Source organism: Typopeltis vanoorti, chromosome 1 (genome assembly GCF_054136105.1).
Source record: "Typopeltis vanoorti isolate ZY-2024b chromosome 1, IOZ_Tvanoo_1.0, whole genome shotgun sequence".
Taxonomy (NCBI): Eukaryota; Metazoa; Arthropoda; class Arachnida; order Uropygi; family Thelyphonidae; genus Typopeltis; species Typopeltis vanoorti.
In genome coordinates, this window is record NC_143549.1 from 19,946,163 (window position 1) to 19,972,938 (window position 26,776).

At 35.1% G+C, this 26,776-nt stretch overlaps 1 protein-coding gene across 2 annotated transcripts in view; it reads right to left on the reverse strand.

The window, feature by feature from the left end:
* Positions 1–26,776, reverse strand: part of Br140 (bromodomain-containing protein 140) — a 416,387-nt gene that overhangs the window by 45,372 nt on the left and 344,239 nt on the right. For both annotated transcript variants that reach the window (XM_090413932.1, XM_090413852.1), the window contains exon 15: positions 8,850–9,368. In XM_090413932.1, the coding sequence (XP_090270058.1) occupies positions 8,850–9,368 (519 nt within the window). The remainder of the gene's footprint in view (positions 1–8,849; positions 9,369–26,776) is intronic.

A 26,776-nucleotide genomic window follows, 5' to 3' on the forward strand; every position in this document is an offset into this window, starting at 1 on the left:
AGGTGGTACAATGCGGATATGTCTAATGTTATGCACCAGGGCTGCATAACATTAGACATATCCGCAAGGAGATGTGTTTTGCATTATGGGAGATACTGAGATAGGAGTGTTGGTAGCTTGCTCCACCTTTGCAAGGAGTGCCCTGGTGTTGTACCACCTTACCCCAGTCCTGAAGATACTTTCAGGTGCAAACTTTGTTTGCTCACACTTGGATAAAGGATTAAACTAAATTTATTATACTCTAACCAAGTGAAAAATAAACTTTTAACATCTTTCTCTAAATCCAGAGTAATTTATTAAAAAAGGGTGGCACACCATTTGGCAACTCCTATAGGTAGAGATGACCTGCTAATGCTTCTGCCTGGTATCTCCACTTGGGCTTGGCTCCCACTGAAGAGACCTCAATAAAGATTGAAACTAGTCTGGGTTGTGGCCCTTCCCTTAATGCATAACATTAGACATATCCGCAAGGAGATGTGTTTTGCATTATGGGAAATACTGAGATAGGAGTGTTGGTAGCTTGCTCCACCTTTGCAAGGAGTGTCCTGGTGTTGTACCACCTTACTCCAGTCCTGAAGATACTTTCAGGCGCAAACTTTGTTTGCTCACACTTGGATAAAGGATTAAACTAAATTTATTAGACAGTTTGTTTTAGGAACAAATCTGCTAATATTAACCCCCCCCCCCTCCTAAAAACTATTTTTTATTGCTAATGAACATACCAAAAAGCATAGAAAAGTGGTTGAATAAACAACTGAATAAATTACAATAGGTGATAAAGGATATATAGTATCTGCTAGAGATCTCAACTAGGTGACTTGAACACAGTAATCTGGCCAAATTTTAATTTGTGCCAATTTAATATTCCTAAGTGCAAGTGAACTGAAGATAATATAAGACAGAATTGACAGAAGTAATCAATGGAGTTAGTAACTTGAGGTGTGGACTTACTTTTAATCCCCCCCCCCCCAAAAAAAAGGTATATAATCAGCTGACTACTTCCAGTAAATTCCTATTAATATAATGGCCTGATAATATTGTTACTTTTCAACAACATTGAAGAGAACGCAATGTTATAATTATTGTTATTATTATTATTATTACGTAACACCTCCAGGGAGTCCAAAGACTCATCAAGGGAGGGCACCTACTCTACAACTCTATCTCCACCACTCAATCCACCAACTGCAATGATCAGCAACTACCATGATCATCTACACCAATGCCATCTACCGCCAATCATCACCACTAGTATTTTCACAGACAATCACAAACATCCATGCCCATGGCGCGATTCAAACCCGCAACCTTTTAGCTGGAGGGCAGATATGCTGAGCACTCAGACAACCAGGCTGGCATATAAGAAAAAGGAAGTTTTTCTATCCTGATTTATGCTCACACATAGACCTATACACTTCACCAAGTAATATTCGAAACCAAAATCCTACAGAATAGGTTGGTTAATCCTTATTCCAGTGTCTTTTGTTCTGTAGATGTGTGTATTCATGAAGCTGGTTTGCCTGTTCTGGGGGACAAAAAACCTAGTTTAAAGATGAACCCCCCCCCTAATATTTCCTAACACTAATATTTCCACTGACAATCACAAACATCTACGCCCATGGCGGGATTCGAACCCACAGCCTTTTGGCTGGACAGCGGATACGCTAACCACTTGGCCAACCAAATATACTAGCGAAACAGTTGACAAGGATTGTGTCAGGGAAGCTCGGTGAAGAACAAGCTTAATTCAGGCCAAATAGAGGCTTTCAGGATCAGATTTTCACTTTACCTCAGATAGTTGAGAAATCATGGGAATATAACAAAGATCTGTATTTAAGTTTTGTAGATCTGGAAAAGGCATATGACAAGGTGCCAAGAGAGAAGCTATTCAATACGCTGCAGTTATATGGTGTCAATGGGGCATTATATCAAACAATACTTAGTCTTTATTTGAGTTGTAAGTCAGCAGTTAGAATTGAAGGAAGTACAGGAAGATGGTTTAATGTTAAATCTGGTGTGAGACAAGGATGTACATTATCCCCTCTGTTATTCATTATCTATATGGATCACATTAGGAAGGAAAGTGGTGTTAAACAGGATATCAAAATTGGAGATGTTAATCTCAGCTCTTTACTTTATGCAGATGATGTACTTCTAAATAAATCTGGTACAAGTCTGCAAGATTCCCTGACTAAATTGAATAACTGTTGTAATAGATAAGGTGTGAAGGTCAGCAATAATAAGTCAAATATAATGAAAATAGAACGAGTAAAACATTTCAGCTACTTAGGCATGATTTTTAGTGAAGAAGGTAAATTAAATATGGAAATAGACAACAGAATCAACAAAGCTGGTATGGTAGAAAGTCAACAGAATAAATTTATATGGAATAAGAGAGAAATTAGTCAAAACACTAAATTAGCTGTACACGAGACAGCATTCAAACCAATTTTAACTTATGGATCTGAGAGCTGAGTTAGAAATGAAACACTTGATCAAAGACCAAGAGACCACAAATATGAGAGTCCTGAGAAAGATTAGGGGTGTGAACAGACATCAATGGATATCATATTAAAAACGAGGATATCAGGAAAGAACTTGACATTGTTAGCAGATCTAATTGCAGGTGGTAATGGTCATTTAAACAAAATGAGAGAGGAAAGATTAGCAAAAACAAGTGTTCTCTGCTAGATTGACAGGGAAAAAAACCAGAGGAAGATCAAGATATGGGTGTATTGATACAGTAAAAAGTGTCTTAGAAGATAGAAATATAAGATCTAATAATGTTGGAGTCTGGACAAGCAACAGATTGATTTTGAGCAAAATTGTAAATAGTAAGTTAGTAATGATGTAAGTTTTTCATGATATTATAGTACATATCCTGTACACCTCTTGAGGGTGCATGCCAGGAATTTGATGATGGTTATCAAGTTCCATTTCATTTAATTCATAACCCATTCATAAATACATATTGAGCAGATTGTGATAAGAAACCCCACTGGTAGGCGAATCGCTACTGCTTCCAAAGCAGTATTAAGATGCACACGATGGAGCATTACTGCCCACTGGAATAGCAACTCCAACATGAGCAGTACCATCTCCAGTTCTGTCCTTGTGCACAAGAGCATTATTCCTGAAGATAGAGTCCTTACACTAAGTTAGAAATACGTTTCCTGAAGAAAGAAGCAAAAAGATATATGTTTCTACAGCAGATGTTTGACATCACCAATTTTCTTGTAAAACCCAACTTTTACAGTCTAATGTAAAAAATTTTTTTTTTGTTTAGGCTTTATAAAGGTCGGATTTCTGGGAGTTTGAGGACTTACCCTTGGGCGGTTTATATTTCTCGTTAGATTTTGGGAGGTATGAATGCCCAGTGTCCATTTCTTCCTCTCTAAAAATATCCACTACATCATCCGATGTCAAGATCTCTGGGTAAGTTCAAGTTACTCATACTCTCAGTGGATACTGAAGTATCACTTTTTTCTGTGGGAGGGTATGGTGGCGTGTCTTTAAGTGATAACCTTGCCATAATTTTTTTTTCATAAGTGAGTTCTCATTGAATGGAACCATTTCTGGAGTGAGACTATACATGATGCAACTGACACAGTGAATAGAGAAGTGGTGACAATCGCAAATCGTTCAGATATAGTGAAATGATCAGATGGCATAATAGATATATGAGTTGCTGCTTACATTTTCTTAACTACTTCCCTCTCAGCATAAGACGATCTCAAAACAAGTATGGTGGTGGCTATCTTCCTTTTTTGCATCCTAATATGATATATTTTGTTTTATTTTTATCTTCTATATTTCTTTTTTCATCTTTCCACTTCTGGAATGCACAGGAGTATGTTGAATGATTGCCCTGACAATTTACACATTTAGCTCCAGAGCGAGATTTATCACGCTCTTTATCACATTGGGCACAGCAGGCAGAGTCATTACAGGCAATTTAGCCATGTCCATGTTTCCAGTATTTGAAGCATCTTACTGCATTAGGGATGTATAGTCTAACAAAACAATTGAGATACCATGCTTTTACAGATGATGGAGGCTTAGGAGTATCAAAAGTAAGGATGATGTTTCTGGTAGGAACCAGATGACCATCTCTATGGATCAAGATGCACCCCATGCCTGTCACTCCCTGATCTTTCAGTTCTGATCACATCTCCTCTACAGCAGTGTTTCTCAAAGTGTGGTACGCGTACCCCCGGGGGTACACAAAAGGTCTTCAAGGGTTGCATCATTAACGCATGGAAACCTATGCATGGAAACCTATGCATCATTAACGCATGGAATCATTATATTTCTCAACAAATAGTGTAATTAGAGACAACTGGGATAAAAACAGCACTAACTAATGAATCCCATCTCCCCTCCAACAGAAAGTGCTGTATATACTCAAGCAAAACATATGTTGCCGGTGCAATATATGGTTTTGCTTAACACCACCCCGTCGTTAACGTGTTAAAACTAACAAATATATAGTGAATATGTTTCAGATATTATGGAATTTGGTTGAAGAGAATTAGCATTTCAACTCAACTGTTGAAATGCTAATTGGTCTTTGGTTCATGCGATTTTTTGTTAATACTGCATCAATTATACGCAATTTTTCATAGCTGCTATGTGTTTCTCAAGTCTTGTAAATTTCTGGTAATTTTTGCTTGAAACAATGGAAACGAAGAGAAGTTATTTGGGTAGATGACTTTAACAATGCACACAAGGAAACTGTTCTCGATACCTAAAGTAGCAATAGTGAGTAGGAGCTTCTTGGTAAGTCACACCATTGCAGTTTTTTTCTGAAAATTTTAGCTTCTGAAATCCCCGCATATATCTCGCACCACGAGATATATTTTAGCTTTAATTTTGGTAAAAAATGCATTTTGTAGTAAAAACGGTAATTTTTTTTAGCTTTCAAATTCTTAAGTATGGATCATTGGTTAAAAATTGGATTTATAAAACCCACAAAAGGGAGCAATATAGCAAATACAAGTAGCTGTAAGCAACAAGAAAACGTTGATATTGCATCTGGATCAAATGAATTTGATAAGGATGTGTCGTCTGACATCTCTAGAGAACCAACTAGGAAGAAGATGAAAAATCTTCGTAAGTATGACATGAATTACATGAAATGTGGATTTTCATGGACGGGAAATGAAGAGGCACCTATTCCAAATTTTGCTCTATTAAAAATAAATCATATTTTTTGTTTATATGAACATATAAATTCAAATAAAATAGACATTTACAATGAAATATACTTTATTTATTTATCATTTGATAAGGGAGTGCTCGGTAATAATCAGTGGTGGGCTATGGAAATTTTAACAAAGGGCTCACATCGTCAAGCAAAAAAAAAAAAAAAAAAAAAAAAAAAAAAAAAAGGCTAACTTAGCCAGTATAATACTTATAATGCAACTTTGTTCTAGCGCTTTTGACAGATATAATAATTCCTGTAGGATATCAATCATTAATGCTAGATCTTTTAAAAAGTTCCAAATTGAGAAGTCAGTTAAAAAGCCCTTATATTAATCGTTATGAAAAATGCTTGCATAAAGCTGGGTTCTCCAGCTTGCAGTTTGCGAACCGCAAGAGCAGTTCGCAAACTGCAAGCCGCCATTGTGGTCCAGACACACAACTGATCTTTACAATTTCGATACCAAGGTCTTTTGCAATCGTATTTAATTCTCTTGATTTATTGGTGGTTGATTATAAAAAGCATATAATTTATTCATAAATATTTCAAAATGATTTATTTCTTTAATGTTTTTTTATCAAATTCTCTAATGTAAACTGTAAACGATGAGCTACGCAATGCCAAATCAGAATGTTGGAAAATCTTTGTAGAAGTTTGATTGCAACACCTGATGTTTCCTAACATTATACTAGCTCCATGAGCACAAAATGCAATGAGATGATTTTTTAAATAGTTATCAAAAAAATCCACATGAATTTAAAGAAGCAATTATAGTACCATGTATACATTCTGCGATGGTATTTTCTAGTTCTACAAGATTATTAAACAAGAAAAAGGGCTCGCAAATTTGAAAAAAAAAATTAACAAAGGGCTCCCGCGAGTCCCTTATAGCTCACCACTGGTAATAATGAAAATTTAAGAAGGGGTACGTAGATATCTGAAGTTTGAGAAATACTACTCTACAAGAACGGAGTGTTTTATGAGGTGTAACTGATATTGGTATTCCACCCATTGAGGTAATTTTTTGGAATGTTGTTGATACAATGTTTCTACAAGGGTATCACCAGAACATAGTTTCTTAACTGTTCTGGTAGAACCTTCCAGTCATTCGAAACCCTTTTCCCTATTGACTTTTCACCAGTTGCACAGATGATTAGAAAAACTGGGACATTTATACTGGTATCATGTCTTTTGTTTCTTACTTCTGTTATCGAAAGGTGTATAAATCATATCACTAATTGGTTGGGACTTTTTAGTGCCCCTGAAACAACTGAGGATGAAGAAATCATGCTCGAATGGGTTTTTTTGTTCAGCACAGAGCCACACATGAACACCCACTCTGGCAATCAATGAATGAGCTCGGAGAGTGGAATACCAGGGCTAACCCAGATGGCATACAAGCACCACAGGAAGTCTTAGGCCCTATCCTCATACCATGGAGATGGAGACTAACTGTAACAAACTTGACCCTTATAGGTGAGTCCAGTAGTCAACTGATCTCCTTAGGACCATCTAGGACTGCCTGCCTTGCTGAACCAGAGACTTCAGCCTCTGGTTCAGCAAGAAAACCTGGAAAGGATCCCCTTTCCAGGTGTCCAATGAGTTGCACTACATGGCAAACACAGTGGCAAGGCATTGGATCCCAGTGATGCTAGTCTGGAAAATAAAATAGTACAAAAAGACTCAGGAGAAGTAGAGTGAAGAATACGTGAAGCAAAGCAAAGGAAAATAAGAAGAATGAAAAGGGCCAGTGCTCAATGGGAAGTATGTTCCACCATGAACAGGTGCCTCACATGGGCAGGAATAGGTACTATTTGACTTGGGTGTGTTTTCTGTTAATCTATTCAAAGAGAGATGTGATCACTATTTGGGCATGGGTGAATAAAAATGATTGTCTCTCAGTGAGTCCTTAAACTCTCTGGAGAAGAAATGATAACAACAATAACTGATGCACTGTGAATGTAGATAAAATGTCTACAAGAATAAATTTGCACTCATATATGGAAATATTATTGGAGAATAAAAAATGAAAGTTTGAAAAAAGATCCAGGCATACGGGATGTGTTTTTTTCTAGGATATAAAAAGCACAACTTCATGCTGGAATCAAAAAGTTAAAGAGATAGTCCAGGATAAGAAGAAATCATACTAGAAGAAATTGGAAAGTAAAATGTTATGTGAGAATATAGAGAAAGAAACCTAATTCTTCATAAAAGTAGTAAAGTAAAGTAAAAGTTATGGAAATACTAAGACAAAAGTATGTTAGATAAATATCATGCAACTATTAGAAATGGGAGAAAGGAACTGTAGATAATAAAGCTAGTGTGTATGCATGCAGTAATTACTCTGAAAGACTGTTAAATGAAATAACACATATTCAAGAAGTAATGTAAATAAAGAAAAAATTCAAGAAGTAATGCAGTCAGAAGTACATATATACAGTACATGAGATGAAATAAGTAACAGAAATCTGAAAATGATATTCAATCAGAAATGCACAATATGGAGAGATATATCAGTTTTATAATGATTACACTATATAATTCAAAAGGCCGGTTCAAAAGGTCAAATTCTGGATTACTGAAATAGTATCCATTTTATTTTAAAAAAAAAAACTGAATATAAGAATTATTTAAAATCTTACCTGAATGTTCTAGGATAAGATTTTATGTAAGCATAGCTGATAAGAGGCTAAGAAAAATTGTTCAAGGGAACTTAGAAACTCGAGAAAAAAATAAGGTGGTTCAAGAACGAACAGTTCTTTTTCATGATGAAAAATTATAGTTAAAAACAACTATTCACAAGAAGGTAGCAGTTGTCTGATGCCATTTAAAAATCACTCATATGGGTGATTGCTGTGAATGGCAAAAGTTGGAGACTCATTTCCAATAACAAATTCTTCTATTGCTAAGTGAGTTTTCACACTAGCAGTTAAATGCCGTAAGTCTCTTCATGTATACTAAATGCAAAGTTATGACTTATTTTCCACTTTAAAAAAAAAGTGCATAGCTTAAAAAATAAAAAAGGGGGAACTAGTTAAACTCGAAATTTTACATTTTATAAAATTTTTCTCATAAGCTGCCTCAATGAAAATCTTCTGCTTCTAAGACTTACAGAGAATGGGTAAAACATTTTCACTTGTCAGTAAGTTCAGTCACCTAGTGCATACGAAACATACCTATAATAATCTCACACGTATATTAAAATATAAATGGTACCATCTATTTTGCACATTATCATACACTTCATATAAAAGCATTAAATTAACCATTTCATTGAACATTAAAAAAAGCTTTAACATTGTTTCTTATAATGAAATTATAATTATTGATTATTGAAATTATATGAATCACAAAAATAGTCATTACTGTATTCTTTCATCAAAAGCAGTTTTTCTTTGAAGCTTTTGCTCTACTAAATCATACATTTTGCAATAAAGATTGAAAATCACATGTATGCCATAAAAGAACGACATGCAAGAAATCGTTAATATTTTCTTTTATGTGGATAATGTAAATCTGATAGCTTACTAATGATAAAAAGTTTAAATGCTAAACTTAAAATTTTGAATTAGAAACATAAAATATTAAAGTATTTCACTGGATAAATAAAATAAATAAATAAAGTTGTTATATATCATTTTCATACCAACTCTTGTAGAGGTAGCTTGCTGTTCTTGGTCCTTCACTGAAGGAAGAGGAACCTGGGGCTTTAACACAGGAGGTGAGGAGGCACCTTTTAATGACTTTGATGATGGCGGCAATGTACTAGATGCTGTTGATTTTGAAGTTGTTTTTGATGATTTAGATGATGATGAAATAGATGGCGAAGCACTGATTAATGTTGGAGGTGTTGAAAAGTTTGAATGTATGAAGTCTTTTGATGTTTTGGGAGATTTGGCTAATGATAAAGAAGGTGGAGATCCTATTCTTTTAGGAGAACGAGGTGAAGATATTTGTAACACACATGATTTCCCAGGAGATGACTTTTGGTTTTTAAGGGATCTGCTTTGTGTCTGTACAGCAGTTTGCAACTGACCCCTTGTAATCTTTGAAGATGCACATTTTGTCCTAGACCTCTGAAGAGCACTGTGTTCAGGAGATGGGGATGGAATAGGGAAAGGCACAGGAGATGATTCAGATGACACCGATAATTCTGCTTCAGAATCTGAAAATAAAAAAAGCAATTAAATTAGCATTGAAATATATATAAATGTTGTTATATATAAAGTAAGAAATTCTTTTTTTTCTACTACATTAAATAATTTCATTCTATAAAACTGACAGGTATTTGGTTGGATTTAGAGCTAGAGAAACTATGGTCATGAAGGAGGACAGTATATTATTAACTGCTTATGTATTTTGCAACTGTGTGTGTGTGAGAGAGATCAGCATTCGTTTTAGAAATTATGGACTTTACAACCATAATTTTCCAACGTTTTGATCTTCATATTAAGATCATCATCTGGAGCATATCCAAATATACAGGACAAGCTGAGTTACATTGCATACAGTAAGCTAGAGAAACAATGATTTGATCACCGGTTATTCTACTGGCATGATCTCTAGTGAAAAAAAAATAAATAAATAAAATAAAATAAAAAAATAAATTACAAATTAATTAATTATTTAGAAGCTACATCAAGCTAAATTCTATTTATGATAACATGAGCAACCATTCTTGCATACAGATAGTTTTCTTTCAGTAACAATGATGTCCTATTTTTAGCATTACAATTATTATTTTTGATTTAGGATCCTGGATTATCTACAGTACTGTTTATAGTTACTCTTAGAGAGGAACAATATTTCCTCTTAGGGTTTAGGTAACTAGAGAGTAATTTGCTCATTGGGAAGGTGAAAGCACAAAGTCACAAAGCACAAATTTCTTCAACAATCACATGCTGTTGTGATTGTTGAAGAAATCACAACAGTAATTTCTTCAGGAAAACTAAAGAAATTACTGTTGATGCAGGTAAGTGTGTGTGGTAACCCATGAAGAAAATGAGCATGAGAATGAACAAAAAAATAAAATAAAATAAAAATATATATATATAAAAAAATGGAATCTAGTCTCTCAGGCAATGATATCAAGATGCAAAGATGGTTGAGAGCCTAAGGGGATGTTACAATTTCTATATAGTAATGCTGGAAGTATCAGGAATAAGAGGGTGTTTTTAGCATTGCTTATTGCAACCCTACGAAACATTATATACAGCAGATGAAGTAGTTACAGGGATAGAATGTGCCAGAGATGATACGATCATCATCTCTGGCTTATAGCCAGAGATGATGCGAAAGAAATGCAACAGCAGATCAGTACAATGAGTACTGTAATCATTATGCAGGACTTCAACTTTGGAGAAAAAAACTGTATGGAGGAAAGATAATATAGTAGATCATACTGATCACATTAGTGCTCCCACATTTTATAGTAATTGCAAGTGTTTTTTTTGTGCAAAGTAAGCAGTAAACGGGAAAACTAACAGAGGGTACTAAGGAACCAATTACTTCCACAACTCATAACTACCCATAATATGCCAAATCAGTTATTTTTTACAATTAAAAAACAGCCATGTGAAAGCAAAGATGGGGGCAACAAAAGCCAACAATGAAAGATTACCTTGAGTCCCGTCAGTGCAGCGATGCTGATCACCAACAAATCGAATGCCAATACGAAGTATTTCTGTTGCAACTGGCTACATACTTCCTGCACGAAAATAAATGAATTGGTACACAAGCTTTTTACCAATCTCTACCAGCCTTACTTCTGTACAATGTGCCTCCCTTCTGTAAAATAGCTACTAAACTTAGGCAAATGAGTTGAAAAACTCGAACACCATAATACTATGACGATACCTTCTCTTCCAAAATCCGAAAGTTGGAAACTAATCTCGAGATACTCAACAATCAGCACCCAATTGCAAGTGCATCCGTGCTCACTAATAAACTTTGTGAACTAATTGCATCAACAGTACACAAGTCGCTCAAGGCCGAAAATAGGAGACTCAACACCATTATCCTCAACTTTCCGATGGAAAACATAAATCATTAAAAGAAGATGTCGGTAAACTAGCAGGAGAATGCAATTTTACCTAGAAATATCGTCAAATGCCATCTTTCGGACCCATAAACAAAAGAAAGGACAGAATGAACTTCCCATATCTCGTGAAAGTGACCTGCGACACACCTACACTTCCCCCCAGTTGCATGTACGTGCTTGACCTGATTTAACTTTTGCCCAGAAAGAACAAAGATGCCAACTCCAAAGACAACTAGAAGAAAAACACCAAAATGGAGACAACAGTTGGATGATAGACTACAAGCAAACCAAACTAGTGCAATAACCAACTGACACCACTAGTAGCCGCCAAGGAGACCAGTATACAGGCACTGCATAGGAAATGTGCAAGACCCTTGCAGTCAAATCCATGCCTCACAGAACCTTTCATATCCACTTCACCAACATCCGTGGCCTCACCTCCAACTTTAATAGTGTCCACTACAATCTGCAGTCCATCCAACCCTACTTAATCTTTTTAACAGAAACTCAAATCTCACCTTCCCTCAGCAATATCCATCTCAACCTTCCTAGCTTATAAACTATTTAACTCCTTTCAACCCAAGGATGGTATCTGTGTATATATACTCTGACATAGCCTGCCAGAGAGCACCTAATCTAGAATCGCCCAACTCTGACCTTCTTTGGCTGAAAATATCCCTCCCCACTCAATCAAATGCATCTGCTGTCTATCGCTCTTACTAACCATTCTCTAATGAGAATGGTTAGTAAGAATGAGAAAGGTTGCCATTATAAATTTTCCTTCAAATTAATCTGTTATCTGTCAATACTCAAACATTATCAGATCTAATATTCTTGTCTTCTAATGAACCCAACTCTCAGATCTATTAGTCAAAATTGGTTTGAGCAGTCTTGCATACAGGTAATAGAATGCTTTTAATTTTTCTCTTATTCAGTATAAATTTACTCAGCCGAATTCCTATAATACCAATTTTACTGTTTCCACTGTTTATTTCCAACTCAATTTGGCATCTTCATTTAAAATTGTTCCTAAATAGCTGAAATGTTTTACAGTTGATGTTTTCAAAGTTTCTGCTACTTGCATTGTCTTTTTATTGCTGATTTTTATTCTGAATTTATCCGGTAACCAAAAAAGAAAAAAGTTCATGCAATTTTTCATAATAAAAATTAAATGACTGCCAAAATTTTCATAAAATAATGTTTTATTCATTAAAATAAGCATCTTTCACAATCTACAACTTTTTCCTAACAAAATATAGCAAACTCAGCTTCAATCTCTGTTTTATGAGGGAGTATCTCCCATCCTCAGGCACAAATCTTCTCACTGGTAAGTTTTGCTGTATGAGGTTTTGCATTGTCCTGTAAGAATAGGACTTTCTTCTGATTAACTAGTCCTGGCTGTTTCTGAGGCAATGCACCCTGCACATGCTTGAGTTGCATCGAGTGGATCTTGGCCATAATTGTTTGACCTGCAGTGAGCAACTCATAGTGGGATAATACCAGCTCCAGTTCACCACACACACAAAGCATAGTCTTCTGAAGATGAAGTGGTGCTGTTGCCTGATATCCCATCTACACCATACAACTGCAGTATGCTGAAGAGCTCTTCTTTTGGTACCTTGTCATGTATCTATTCCAGATCCACAAAATTTAAATACAGTTCCTTGATATATTCCCATGACTTTCAACTATTTGTTTTAAAGTAAAAATCTGACATTGACAATCACTATTTGGCATGAATACAGCATGTTTTTCACTATGCATCTCTCTCTCTTACACAATTCGTCTTAGTCATTTCTCGGGTATACTTGCATAAATCTTACCAGGAACACTCAGTAGGGAAATATCTCTGTGTCCAATGTTGAAAGTCACCCTAGAGCCTCCATTGACACTTCATGTATCTCCTGCAGGTGTCGTCATGGAAATGGCCAAGAGAACAGTCACTAACGATATGTTTGATATTCTGAAGGATATGGGTACAGTCACAGTAAGAACTATTTGCCATATTTCATTTATGTAGGAGGTAACCATACATGCCCTGATTGTGTTGATAGTTGTCCACATTCTTCTAGGAAAGGATGAAGCTGGAATGGCAGCTGCAGGAGTCTTTCATAAGAGAGCCATTTGCTGGCAAGTCACAGAGAGCTCTACTCCAATCATCTGGAATTTGACCAATTAGTAGGCTTTCTGAATTATGCAATGCAGTGACTGTAAAATGTTTACACTGCCATCATATTTTTATTATTTTTTTATGGTTGCACGCACCCATGAAAGGACTGTGGGTGAGCTAAGGATTTTTTTTTCCATTTTTTATCAATTATATTTTATTTATTTATTTATTATTATTTTTTTAAATTTATTTTCACATAGTCCAGAAACCTTGCTTTAGAGACAAAACATGGAAATTTTTGAAGCCAATGAGCTGGCAAAATTTGAATATTTCTGGTCAAATATCATATACTTCAGTTGCCTTTTGACATTTCAGGTTTTGGATAGCCTTTTCTACTTCAAGAATAGATATGTATTCCTGACTGCATTCACCAGGAATACAGTCAGTAATACAGTCTGAGTGTTTTCTACCACTGTGCTGACACTGCTTGTTTCATTTAGTAATCTTTCAAAGTGATTACTCTGGACATCTAGAATATCTTTATCTGCATTTTCATATCATCTTTAGCATCTCTGATTTCCTTTCTCTGTTTCTAAGCCTTTGCAATAGCCTACAGAATATTTTGCTACATTTCTAATATTTATTTCCTATGTAGTAAAATATTACCATGGAGTTCTGATTTTTCTATCCTTGCAGACAACCTTACTAGCTGAATTAATCAATGTTTTCTTCATGGCTTGTATTGAATATCCAAGGTCTGATTCTTGTTTTCAAACAATTGCTTCATTTTTTCTCAATGTGTTTAGGTATTTTATTAGTCTTCAATTCACCACTGAAAGCTTCTCAACTTTGATTAATTTTTTTGGAACTCAAAATTAAATGGTGATCACTTCTAAGTTCAAATCTTCTATATGCTCTTGTGTCCTGAACCAGTGGAGAAAACACTGCTATCAATGACATAGTCTATGAAACTTTTATTTCTTGCATCTTCTCTCCATGTGAATTTACACACATATTTATGTTGGAACATGGCGTTAGTAATGCCATGTTCCAACATAATTATTAGCATTATTAGCTTTGCTCTTTTCTACAAATTTTCCAAAACATTTCCTACTCTGCTGTTTAGATCTCCCAACAAGGACTTTTCCCTTTTTTTTTTTTTTTTTTTTTTTTGATTGTGTCAGTTGCATTCTCTAATGCCTCAAAAAATACCTCAACTTCTTCCTTCATAGAACCTTCTGTGGGACAATAGGCACAAATAAGTCTCATTGTCCAGTTCCCTATTCTGATATTTGCCCACATCACTCTTCTTGATACTGCCTGCCATTCAAGAAGGTTATTCTCATATTTATTGTTGAATACTATAGCTGCTCCATCTTTTCTTCTAATTGTTATTGCCTTAATATAGTATTTGTATTTGTTGTTTAGAATGATCTCACCTGTTTTTGTCTTCTTTGTTTCAGTTAAACTTATGTTGATTTGATATTTCTCCAATTCTTCTGCTAGCTCTGTTTATTTTCCACTGATGCTTCTTATGTTGATAGTGCCAATTTTGAACTCTGCTAATGTTGAGTTTGCATTTGTTCCAGGATTTGTTGCAGTAGCTGACTTTATGTTTTTTTTTTGCCCTGGTTTCCTGATGAAAACAATCAGGTTTTGTTTAACTGGGTGACGCTCAAATTGGCATGAAATTCTGTCCTGTTGAACCATCAATTTTCTTTATGGTTTAAGTCAATAAGAATAAAATTGGTCAGCTGAATACAAATTGCCAGCTTCTCCTTATTCATTTAACATCCAGGTAGATACCTAACATTGTGCATCAAGAGAAGGTGAGGATTGGATAATAGGTCAGAAGTCTGTCGGTTATCTGCATTCCTTAAAAGGCTATATGGAGGTCTTTTCCCAGTTAGTGAAGTTGACTCTTAAGCGCCCTGTTATTTAACAGTAATTGAAGATGGTTATGAATATGGTAAGGGGTAAAAATGTATTCTTTGTGTTTTTGCGATTTCTCGGTACATACTATCCTTGTCACTTTTAAGGTGTTGCCATCTCTTCCATAATTTTATCCAGATTAAAAGATTAAAATGTTTTCCTTCATCCTGAGCCATCCCATTTCTTTGTTATCTTGTTCACAATGTTCCATGTATTCACTTTAAAAAGTGCATAAATTTTAGATATTTCAATGATCTGCAATAGATTTTGTAGAGTAAACACCGGCTTTGAGGATCCATAACTCCATAATCAATAGGTAGGAGAAATTAATGTGGCCGGCATGGTTCACCAAATTCTTAACATACCTGCTCTCAAAAAAAACAGGCTGTGAGTTTGAATCCCACTATGGGCATGGATATACACTGGTTGGAAAGAATTCAAGAGACATCCCCATGGGCAAGGTGCAATGAGCCATGTAACAAGTCACGAGTTTATAGTCAGCATAAATTAAAGGAATATGATGCTCCTGGACCTTTCACCTGAACACAGTACATCTGTGTTCAGGTGAAATGGTTGTGAGAAGAGAACTGACAGAGTTTGAAAGAGATGTTATGATAGAATGCCATGTTGCAGGACTATCCCAGGTCAGCAATCAGTGATGATACCATACTGAGAGGGAAGCACAGGGAGTCAACTGCAAGTGCTACTTGCAGTGGAGTGCTACTGCACTCAGTGAATGTGACTGTAGGGGGCTATGAAGGATAATATGTAAAAATTGTCATTTGTCAGCTGCCACAGTGAATGTGAAGTTCTGGATATCGACTGGAACACGAATCTATACAAAATTATTCAGAACTAAGGCTCACAAGATGGGTTTCCATGGTAGGAAATATGCAAGCCCCACAATACCTGAACCAACATGCAGCTTTTCAGTGGTACAGAAAGCACGTACAGTGGGACCTCAAAGTTTAGGAGCACGTACAGTGGGACCTCAAAGCTATGTTAGTTACGGAGTAATAAATCACACTACATCTCTACTGAGCAGATACAGGTGTGGGTGTGGCGAATGCCTGATGAATGTCTCTTACCAGAGCACATAACCCCAGGTATGAAATTTGGAGGTGATGGTGTGATAGTATGTTCCAGTTTTTCCTGTTTTGTCCTTGGAACCACTTTTTTGTGGTGCCATGAACACTGAACTCCGAAATGCATCCAAACATTTTAAATAATGCAATGCTTCCTACTTTATAGTATTTCTATTGAACTGACCATCGTCTCTTCAAGCAAGACAATGCACTGTGTCATAAGGCTTCTGCTGTAACTGGAGCAACCTTATTATGACACACTGACTTCCATAGAGTCCTGATCTCGACCCTATTGAACATCTAGCTGATGAACTGTAGCATTGAGTGGGGTTGAGGGATTTCTACCCCACAACAGTTCAGGACCTCATCACATGTCTACAGGAATAATGGTCCAAAATTCTCATTTATCACCATCATGCACCTGTGGAAAGTATAATCAGTAGGATTGCTGCAGTCAATGCAGAGAAAGGTGGTCCTACATCTTATTAAGGTGGGTGCCATGGCTGTTTGTTACTCAAGCTATAGTGTCCATTAAGCTCTTTACAAACAGTATATGTAATAATGTCTTTAGGTGGGAGATGAATTTCATCTCCCAGTGTAAGACTACGGCCATCATGAAGTGGTTTCACAAAGTTCCATGTTTGGACTGTAAAGCGAGGTTTCTGGGCTATGTAAAAAATAGAAAAAAAATAAATCTTTAGTTTGCCCACAATACGAAGTGTACTATAAGTTTCAAATAACCTTTTGTGGGGAAGCAACATTTAAAAAATAAAATAAAGATCTTTTATTTATATGTTCATTAGGAGGAGTAAACTTTTATGTGATTGCAGATTTCTTAACCTTCTCAAGGTAGTCTCCTGGTCATGGAAGATTCCACACATATCTTGTTTGCTACCTCTGCCTACTGTGCTCGGTGTCAATTTTGTGTCCCTACTGCCTTACTGGTCTCTGTAGCATGTTGATTTTGGGATGCAATCATTCTGGGAACTAGAAAACAAGATCTCTCATCTCCAATGGTGCATCACTCAGTAAACCTGCTGTTACTGAGGATATGAAAAGGCAAGTTGCCTCTTGTTTGTAGAGCAAATAAGAATGGCTGGATAACATTACAGATTTTCAGTAAATAAATATTTTTCAGGAGAGTTGCATGATGTATTAATCTTGAAAATAAACTACTTTAATAGTTTTTTGGTTTATATATACCAAATATTTTATTTACAACTCTTATCCATTAATATTTATAGAAAACACATGCATTTTCAATTAATCAAGCCTACTTGCAGAACTGGCCCCTGCATATAATGACAGTTCTTACATATACAGGTGAGTGAGTGAGAGAGAGAGAGAGAAAAGAAAGTGCATATTAATGAAGATGCCAGAGACAGAAACCTTTGTAAAGCTGAGCAGAAGTTATGCAAGAACTGTTGTTGAAGATATAACTGAGAGTAACTTAGTGTCTGAAATATCTCAATTAAAAACAAATTATCAAACAATTGATAAGAGAATTAGAAAAAAAAAAATCAAGAAGAAACAATTAAAGAAACTAAGACAGGACCTGAAAAAGAAGATGAACCAGTAGAAGCAAAAAAAAAAAAAAAAACGTTTAAGCAAGTAAGTCAACAATGAATAATTATACTAACATTAAGGTAAGTCATTCTTGTAGATAGTTATATATTACCAATGTATAAGTTTATCAGATTTTAGGGAATATTAATATTAGTTAAATATTAGTTAAAACTATAATATTAATTAAAAACTTTAATTAATACTTCCTATGTTTCAGTAATGTTACATTGCCATCTTCAGGGATCTCAAAATAATGATATGTGCATGCAGGCACTAACACTAAGCAAAATGGCTGAAGTTGGTCCTAGAATCCTAAAGGTTCCTCCTAGTGGGCTAAATTGGGTTGTCTTGGCTGTTGGGCTGATGTTCTTAGAATACAAGCTTCCCATATTTGAGCCAGTCTCATGCATTCAAATTTGTTGAGGTTTGGGGAGTAACTCCCCAAACCTTAACGCAGGACTTGCTGACCAAAACATGGTCAGCCAGTCCTGAGTGGCTGTATTGGTGGAACCTGAATATAGTCCTTATGCTCAGATGTCCTGCCTGTTTGGCCATGGTAGGACAGTTTGCAACTACAAGGGATCTGGTATATTCCAGGTAGGTCTAGGGGAAGTGACTGGTCTTTGGTGGAGCAGATAAGAGACACCAGTGTTTTATATGGTTTGTAACAAGTTGTCAGGTCATATTTTTTTTTTTTTTTAAGGATTTTTGTTAGCTTTTCAGAAGTACCCCAGATATAAGGAATGGTGATAGATTTAGAGTAATCTCCTATAAGGCAGGCATGGCCAACTTCATTCTATAGTATGGCCAATATATGATGAGAGGTAGCATCACAGGCCGCACACTTTTAGACAGAATTTAAATAAAAATAAAGTCTACATTTTTTCAAGGCAATAGTTATATGTATTCAATTACTATATTTGTTAAATCATTTTACTACTGGGAGAACAATATAAAATACTTGATTGATTTAAATATAAGTTGTTAAGTTAAATTTAATTACATCTTTCTGGTTTTTTTTTTACATGTAACACAAGTTAATGAGAACACCGAGTGTTCATGTGCAGCAACAAGTTCATCGAAGTCGATTTTCAACGATGACTGATAGCTAAATAGCTCGAAACTAATAGCTAAATTGATAATACATATAATTTAATAATTTTATCCTGCCGCGGAACGCACAAAATCACGTTACAGGCTACATGCAGCCTACATACCTGTTGTTGGCTACCTATGCTATAAGGGAAAGGAGGGGTTAATTGGTTTTAATATTTTTTGGATTTTTTTGGCATTATATCCATTGGCTACAAAAGTGTTAAGAATATGGTCAATAAGAACACGCCCTGCTGAATAAGTTCAGCAGGGCGTGTAGGTTTTCTGTAAACAGAGAAAGATTAGGTTTTGTAGGTTTTTGGTAAACAGGGATCCATCAGGCTGGCATATAATCAGAGTGTCTAGGAAAGGGAGATTGTTACTGTTTTCCTTTTCGAAGGTAAACTGGATCCTAAGGTGTTGATTGTTTAAGTGTGTTAAGAAGTTGTGGAGCATATCCAAGACGTGACCAAATAGCGAACACATTATCTACATAGCGTAGCCAAACAGTAGGTTTATACAGAGTTGAGTTTAAGGCTTTTTCTTCAAAGGTCACCATAAAGAAGTTGACCAGGGGTGGAAAGAGAGAGAGAGTGGAGAACCCATGGCTGTCCCCTCTATCTGTTCGTAGAATTTTCCTTGCCAAACGAAATAGCCTGAGTTCAAATGAACTGAAATAGGGCTGAGATATTGGGAGGAAATTTGGCTTGGATGAGGTCTAAAGTATCTTTGACTGAGACATTGGTGAATAAGGAGGAGACATCAAAACTGATTATGTCAGTGTGTTGAAGAGAGGTTCTCTATACTGGCTTTAAAGTGGGCTGAATTTTTTGTGTGTGAAGGTGTGTTGCCAGTACATTGTGTGAGCACTTTGGCTAAATGTTTGGCTAATTTTTATGTGGGGGAATCAATGCTATCCACAATGGGACATAATGGCACATTCTGTTTAAGGAAGGGGGGGTTTAGAGTTAGTAAGTCAGTTAGAACATAAAAAATTAATATGGTACAATGATTTGATCATTAAATTTGCACTACTTCGAGCTGTCTGAAAGCAAAAATTAAAGATAATAGTAAATGTGATATGGAAACAGAAAAGAAAAGTAGAGTAGCTAGTAGTGCTTGTTAGAACTAATGATTTAATTAGTGATATGTATACAATGAGAGAGTATATGAAAGGTTTGTTGCAAGAAGAGAGAAAGAGTGTGTGTAAAAACTCTTAGCTTATTACCTAGATATGATAGAACTGAGTTAAAAAGGGCTATGATAACATATGATTGAATGCACAGCCTCTGTAATAGAAATGAATGCGAGTTTTTTTGGATGTGTGGAGCGAGTTTGATGGCAGAAAAAAATTTGTATAAGGGCTGCAGCTTGCACTTGAACGGCTTTAATATTTTTCACTTAGGGCTCCTGCAAGGTTCGAACTTTTTATGAACGGTGCAATGAAAAAGAATCTGGCACACACAATATTGAAATCAACAAAACAAAATATTTAATACAAGGTTATATGACAAATACATAAATTTAACTCCGAAAATAAGATAATACAATTAACTTAGTTCTTCAGGTCAAAACACTCATATTAAATTAGACTTCAAATCTTCAGATACAAAATTCACCGTTCTCTCAATCACAAAGATTGTTCACGCTGATCAATACTACAGAATTTCTTGCTAAATAAATTTGCTGGTATCACTCAGCTACACTCTATATTTAATACTTAGCAAGCACTTATAACATTATTAATTGTGGCAGTTATTGCTTCAAGGGGAATTATTTTCAACTTCTAACTTCTGCTAAATTCAGTGAAACGCCACAGTAAATGTTAGGATATTCGAGACGGAACTATCACTTAAACCTTCACACTGAAATAAAAATAAAATAGGACTGTTCTTACCGGAATTAATCTAAGGATTAATTCCGGTAAGAACAGTCTATAATTCACATCAGATTCAATGTGAGCACATTTCAAACTTATATTCACTTATTACTCCGATGGAACACTATTCAAAAGAATTCTTCAAGGAGATAACTGAATTATTATTTATCACGCTACACAATTCTTGACAGCTTACTATAGGGCAGAATAATTATTCCATGTTTACTACTGTATAACAAATTGAGTTTTGGACAATCCTTCTTTAAAGCGATATAGGAATACGTAGTAATTCTAAAACTTAGTGGATTTATTCTGAATCTTCTAAATAATCTTCTGGTCTTTTAGTTATCTCATTACGGCACTAAATTCCTATTACTGCCACCGTTGACTTTACTCTCAGCTGTCTATAAGTTTTCTCCTCGTCTCCGTACACTTCTGAATGCTACTCCCTTGAATTCCTTGCCCCTCAGTGTTCTTGTTTACTTTTACATCTCGCTTATATGCCTTCCTTCTTCCTGACTAAAACTTGTTCACTCCGTCCAACTCATTAATTTCTCTTCTCCCAATTATTGAAGCTCGCGCGTTCTATTTTATTTCTATCTCCATAGCAACGATCAAAACAGACCGTTAGCATTACATAAGGTTATACCTTTACACTGAGTAATGAAAAATAATAATAAAAATATTATAGTTACTTAATTTTCTCTTTCATTTCATTTACAAATAATAATAATAATAAAATATATGTTACAGTTTATATAAGGCACATAAAAGTTACATAGAATTCCTCATAATATTATTGAAGGAATAAAGTAATAAGATAAATGTTTTTACTACAGAGTCCTTTCAATAGTATAATATACATTAAAATTATATAATTAAATAATAGCTGATAAAATTCAAGGATAATACATGAATAATAAATCTTAAGCAAGGGACTAACAAATAATATTTAAACAAGTCTTGCTTAGTATATGGTAGATTATGTTAAATGTGAATGAAGAATAAAAGCATACAAAACAATTTCATTCACAGTTTAACACTATCATATCTAGGTAATAAGCTAAGAGTTTTTACTCTCTCTCTCTCTCCTCACTTCTTGCAACAACCCTTTCATATACTCTCTCATTGTATACATATCACTAATTAAATCATTAGTTCTAACAAGCACTACTAGCTACCTGACTTTTCTTTTCTGTTTCTATATCACATTTACCATTATCTTTAATTTTTGCTTCCAGAAAGCTCGAAGTACTGCAAATTTAATGATCCCAACTGTGCCAAGAAGACTGTAGATGTAAGTATACGAAAACTAGACTTGCTATGTTGATGCATGAATGCAAGAAACATCAGAAATAAGTAAGCAGAGTTCGTTGCCTTGGTGAATGATTTGGCCTAAGATTATTGTCATTAGTAAAAACTGGCTTGTCAGTTAGACGTATTAACTGAAATTCAGCGTAAAAGGTATAGTGTTTTTAGGAAGGACAGAAAAGATAGAAGAGAAGGGATGGGGGAACTACTGATTATATCAGATGTCTCTGTCCAATTAGGGTAGAAACTCATGAAGGCAATACTAATGTCCTGTGCAGCAGTGAGTTTGAGGCTATCAGTTTGATGTCAAGATTAACAGCATAAAATATGTGGTGCAGTGTTGTTACAGACATGGTTGTTCAGCTGCTGGGAATGATGAAATGCATTGCCAAATTACCTCAATAATACTAAGTGAGTAATTATTATGGGTAACTTAAATTATCTAAACATGGATTGTGTAGAAGAGAAATCTCCTGATAAGAATGAAGTAGAATTTATTGACCTGTTGAGAGACAATGATCTCAAGTAGAATGTGAAAAAAATGAACTTGGGGTCAAAGAATATTAAATGTGATCATGGCATCAAATGGAGTATTGCTAAGAATATGACTATTTTTTATCACCAGTTGGTGACAGTCATCATGCCATACTTTCCTAGAGAGGCGCCAATTATATTGATGTTCCAATTAGGACAGGTTATATGCTGAACTACAAAGCTGAAAATTGTAACAAACTCAGGAGATGCTATCTTTAGTCCAATAGTATCAGTTATGGAAAGGATATAAGCAATGCACGGGAAGTTTTAAAAAGGTGATTAAATGCAGCGGTATCTGAATGTGTTTGAAGAACAAACAAGATGGGAATGAAATGGATGTGCAACCTTATTAACAAGAGATCCATAAAAAGAAGATTATGTGGACTAAAAGCAACTCAAAAGAAATTTTATCACTATGCTGCAAGCAATAGAAAAATGAATGGAGAAAAATAACTTTAGTGAATGCAGATGGTACTCCTGTGAGAGAAGTGGATGAAACTATTCAAATAATAAGTGCTCACTCTGCTAAGATCTATCAACACCAGGTACAAGTAATAGGGTGCACAATGCTACCATTATACTGATGAAGAGACAGGGGTCAATAAGTCAATTGAGTCTAAGCTCAGGAAAGATCTCACAGGAATGAAAAGAACATAACAGTGCTGTTGTATAAGGGTGGTGCCAAAAACTGATGTGTCTAATTACTGAACTATCAGTATCTCTGGAGTGGTGCTGAAGGTGTTAGAGAAGTTGTTGGTAAGAACTTGCATACAGAAATGGGTTGACAGACAGGTTTACTGAAGGATGGTCATGTTTTAGCAATTTGCTCATATTTATAATATAATATATAATACTGTTAGACTTTCCTAAGGCATTTGATCCAGATATCACATGAAAGGCTATTAAAGAATACAGAATATAAACTACTGACTTGGATATGTGGGTGGGTGGCTGACAGATAGGTATCAAAAAGTGGTATATAGTGAGCATGAATCTACCCGATTTAAGTTGACAGTGGGAATCCCCAGGGATCAGTCCTTGGACCACTGTTGTTCAATCTATATATTAATAATATTGGGATAAACTTGACAGATGTTCAATTGTTTGCTGATGATGTAAGATGGGCAGCACAATCAGGAATGCTACTGATATTCACTGATTACAGAATGATCTGAAGAACTTAGAAAGGTGGGAAAATCATAATGGCTATCAATTCCATGTTAGTAAGTGTAAAGTTATGCACTTGAAATTTCTAACAGCATTGATGGGATTATGCTACAAGAAATTGATGAGGTTAGGGATCTTGGTGTAATGGTGGATAGGAATTTGAAGTTTCAAAAGTTACACTGCAAAAATCATAAATACAATTCAGAGGTTAACTGCGATGTTGAATGCAAGTAAAAAAAAAAAAAAGTCATTTTGTCTTTTTACAAAGACCAGATATGGACTGATACTGTGTGTAGATTCGGTCTGCTGGTTCAGAGAGGATAAAGAAGCGGCAGTAAAGATGCAAAAAAGAGTAACAAAGATGATATCAGGATGTAAATTACAAGGACATTAAAAGCATGTGGACTACAGGTGCTGTAAATAGGAAAAAGAGGGGGTGATGTGATAAAGGTCTATAAACTTCTGAAAGGGTGTTATAGGATAACAACACTGATGAAATTTTTCATTGTATGAAAAATTTCGTCAGTTAGGCATCTTATGGATTTATCTTTTTTGTGAGGTTAAGAAAGGTGTGATGGCTAGTTTTTCTCTCACAGAGAAGTGGAACAGTTTGCATCTTGAAGTGGTGAGTGTATCTAGACTCGAAGGCTCTGATAATGAAGCCTTTATGCAGATGATGTTATACTCTTAAATAAATACAGTATAAGTCTGCAGCATTCCTTAACTATACTGAATAACTGCTGTAAAAGAAATCCTGTAGAATTGTATATTCTGAATATTCATGCCAGAAAGGATGAAAACAACAACTGCAGATTGAATGGAAACCTATAGACATAAACACTTTTCCTCTTTAGGCAAAATCTTTAGTGAAGATTTCAAAATAAACATAAATAACTGAATTAGCTAAGTGGTATGTTAGGGAATGAACTGAATACATTTACAAAAAGTAAGGCAATGAGAAATCATTCAAAACACTTAAGCTGCTGTATACAAAACAATTTTAACTCATGCATTTAAGAGCTAAGTCAGAAATAAGCGTATGTTTACGGGGCCGGTTTGCCTGTTTGTGGAAGGAAAAACCTCAGAAGAAAACCCTGCAGTCCACGCCCAAGAACGGCTAACTTGGCTATGTCTGAGAAAGATCCTTTAGCTCAGGCATAGGCAACCTTTCCTGGTTCAGGGACAAAATTATCATTCTGTCTCCGAGTCAAGGGCCGGACCAAATTATTAAATAAAATAAATTAATATTAAATGAATTAAAACAAGTTGCTACTTCATATTTCATTTATTTATAATATAATGCTTTGGTATAAAGCTCTACATAAATTTTATAATATAATGAACGACATAACAATTTAATGTGAAGATTGGCCTTGTACTTCAACTACAAGACTGATGTTGACGTTAATATTACTTAAGGATAATTGCATAGAATTTTTGAGGTTTTCGTCCATTATTCTTGTCTGAAATTTTGATTTATTGTATTTCATCCTCAAAAAAAACTGTTCACACATATATGTGCTGCTGAAAAGACAAATGATTTTTCTTGAAAAGGCGTGTAAATTTGTATATTTTTCTTCCACCAAATAAAATTTATAAAAATCCATCAAAGCAATGTTGTTAAATTGCGATTTTAGCACTAAATCCACCTGAAGCTCAATAAGTTCCATCTGTAAGTTTTCTGGCACATTATTTACATCAGCATCCATCGGACAAGCAAATATAGAGAATGTGGGGGGTCTTTGTTTTTGAAGTCGGCAAACCTTGTATCAAATTGCTCCATTAGTGTCTTCAGTTCATCTCCATAACAATTATAAGGGATATTTTTATGAGTTGCTAGAGTAGGAAAATGATAACAATTTTTAGCTCTTATCTGACTTTCCAACAATCTTAGTTTATTACAAAAAGTTTTGACATGTCCATGCAGTTCATGAACCAATTGTCCTTGTTTTTGCAATTTAAAATTCAGTTCGTTTAGGTATCCGGTGACATCTACAAGGAATACTAATTCACACACCCATCATCTTTTACTTGGTTAATTGTGTTTCCTTTTATGTCCATAAAATCTTCAATGTCTTGTCTGAGATCATAAAATCATTTCAACATTTTACCTTTACTCAACCACCTCACTTCACAATAATAAGACACATCTTCATAATCTGAAAATAGATCTGCCAAATACTCCTTAAATTGGCGGTGATTAAGTGCTTAATAAAGTTAAGCACTTAATCGTGACTTAATAAAGTTAATACTGGCTATTACAACTTCCATAACATTTGTGAATTTAATCGATTTTGCACACAGATTTTGTTGGTGGATAATGCAGTGAAAATTTGTTAAATTTTCCAGATGGATCTATAGTTCTATTTTTTTTTCATGAACTATTCCAATAAATCCCTTCTGTGCACCAACTATTGCAGGGGCTCCATCAGTGCATATGCCAGATAGTGAACTCCATTTAAGCCCAAATCTCTCGAAGACTGTGTTGAATGTTTCAAATATATCTTCACCAGAAGTTGTTCCTTTTAACGGCCAAAGCGCCAATAATTCTTCTGTGATGATGTTGAAATCCACATCAACTCCTCGAATAAATATTGCTAGTTGTGCTGTATCGGAGGCATCGGTGCTGTCATCCAAAGCAATTGAAAATGCTTCCAATCTAGCAATCTTCTCTTTTAAACTTTTTTTGATATCATCAGTCATAATTTCTATCCGTCAGACAACAGTACATCTCGACAAATGAATATTCTCGAAGTCTTTTTTCTTTTCAGGACATATTATACTTGCAACATCCAGCAGACATTCTTTGATAAATTCTCCTTCACCAAATGACTTAGAATGCTTAGCCATTTTTTTG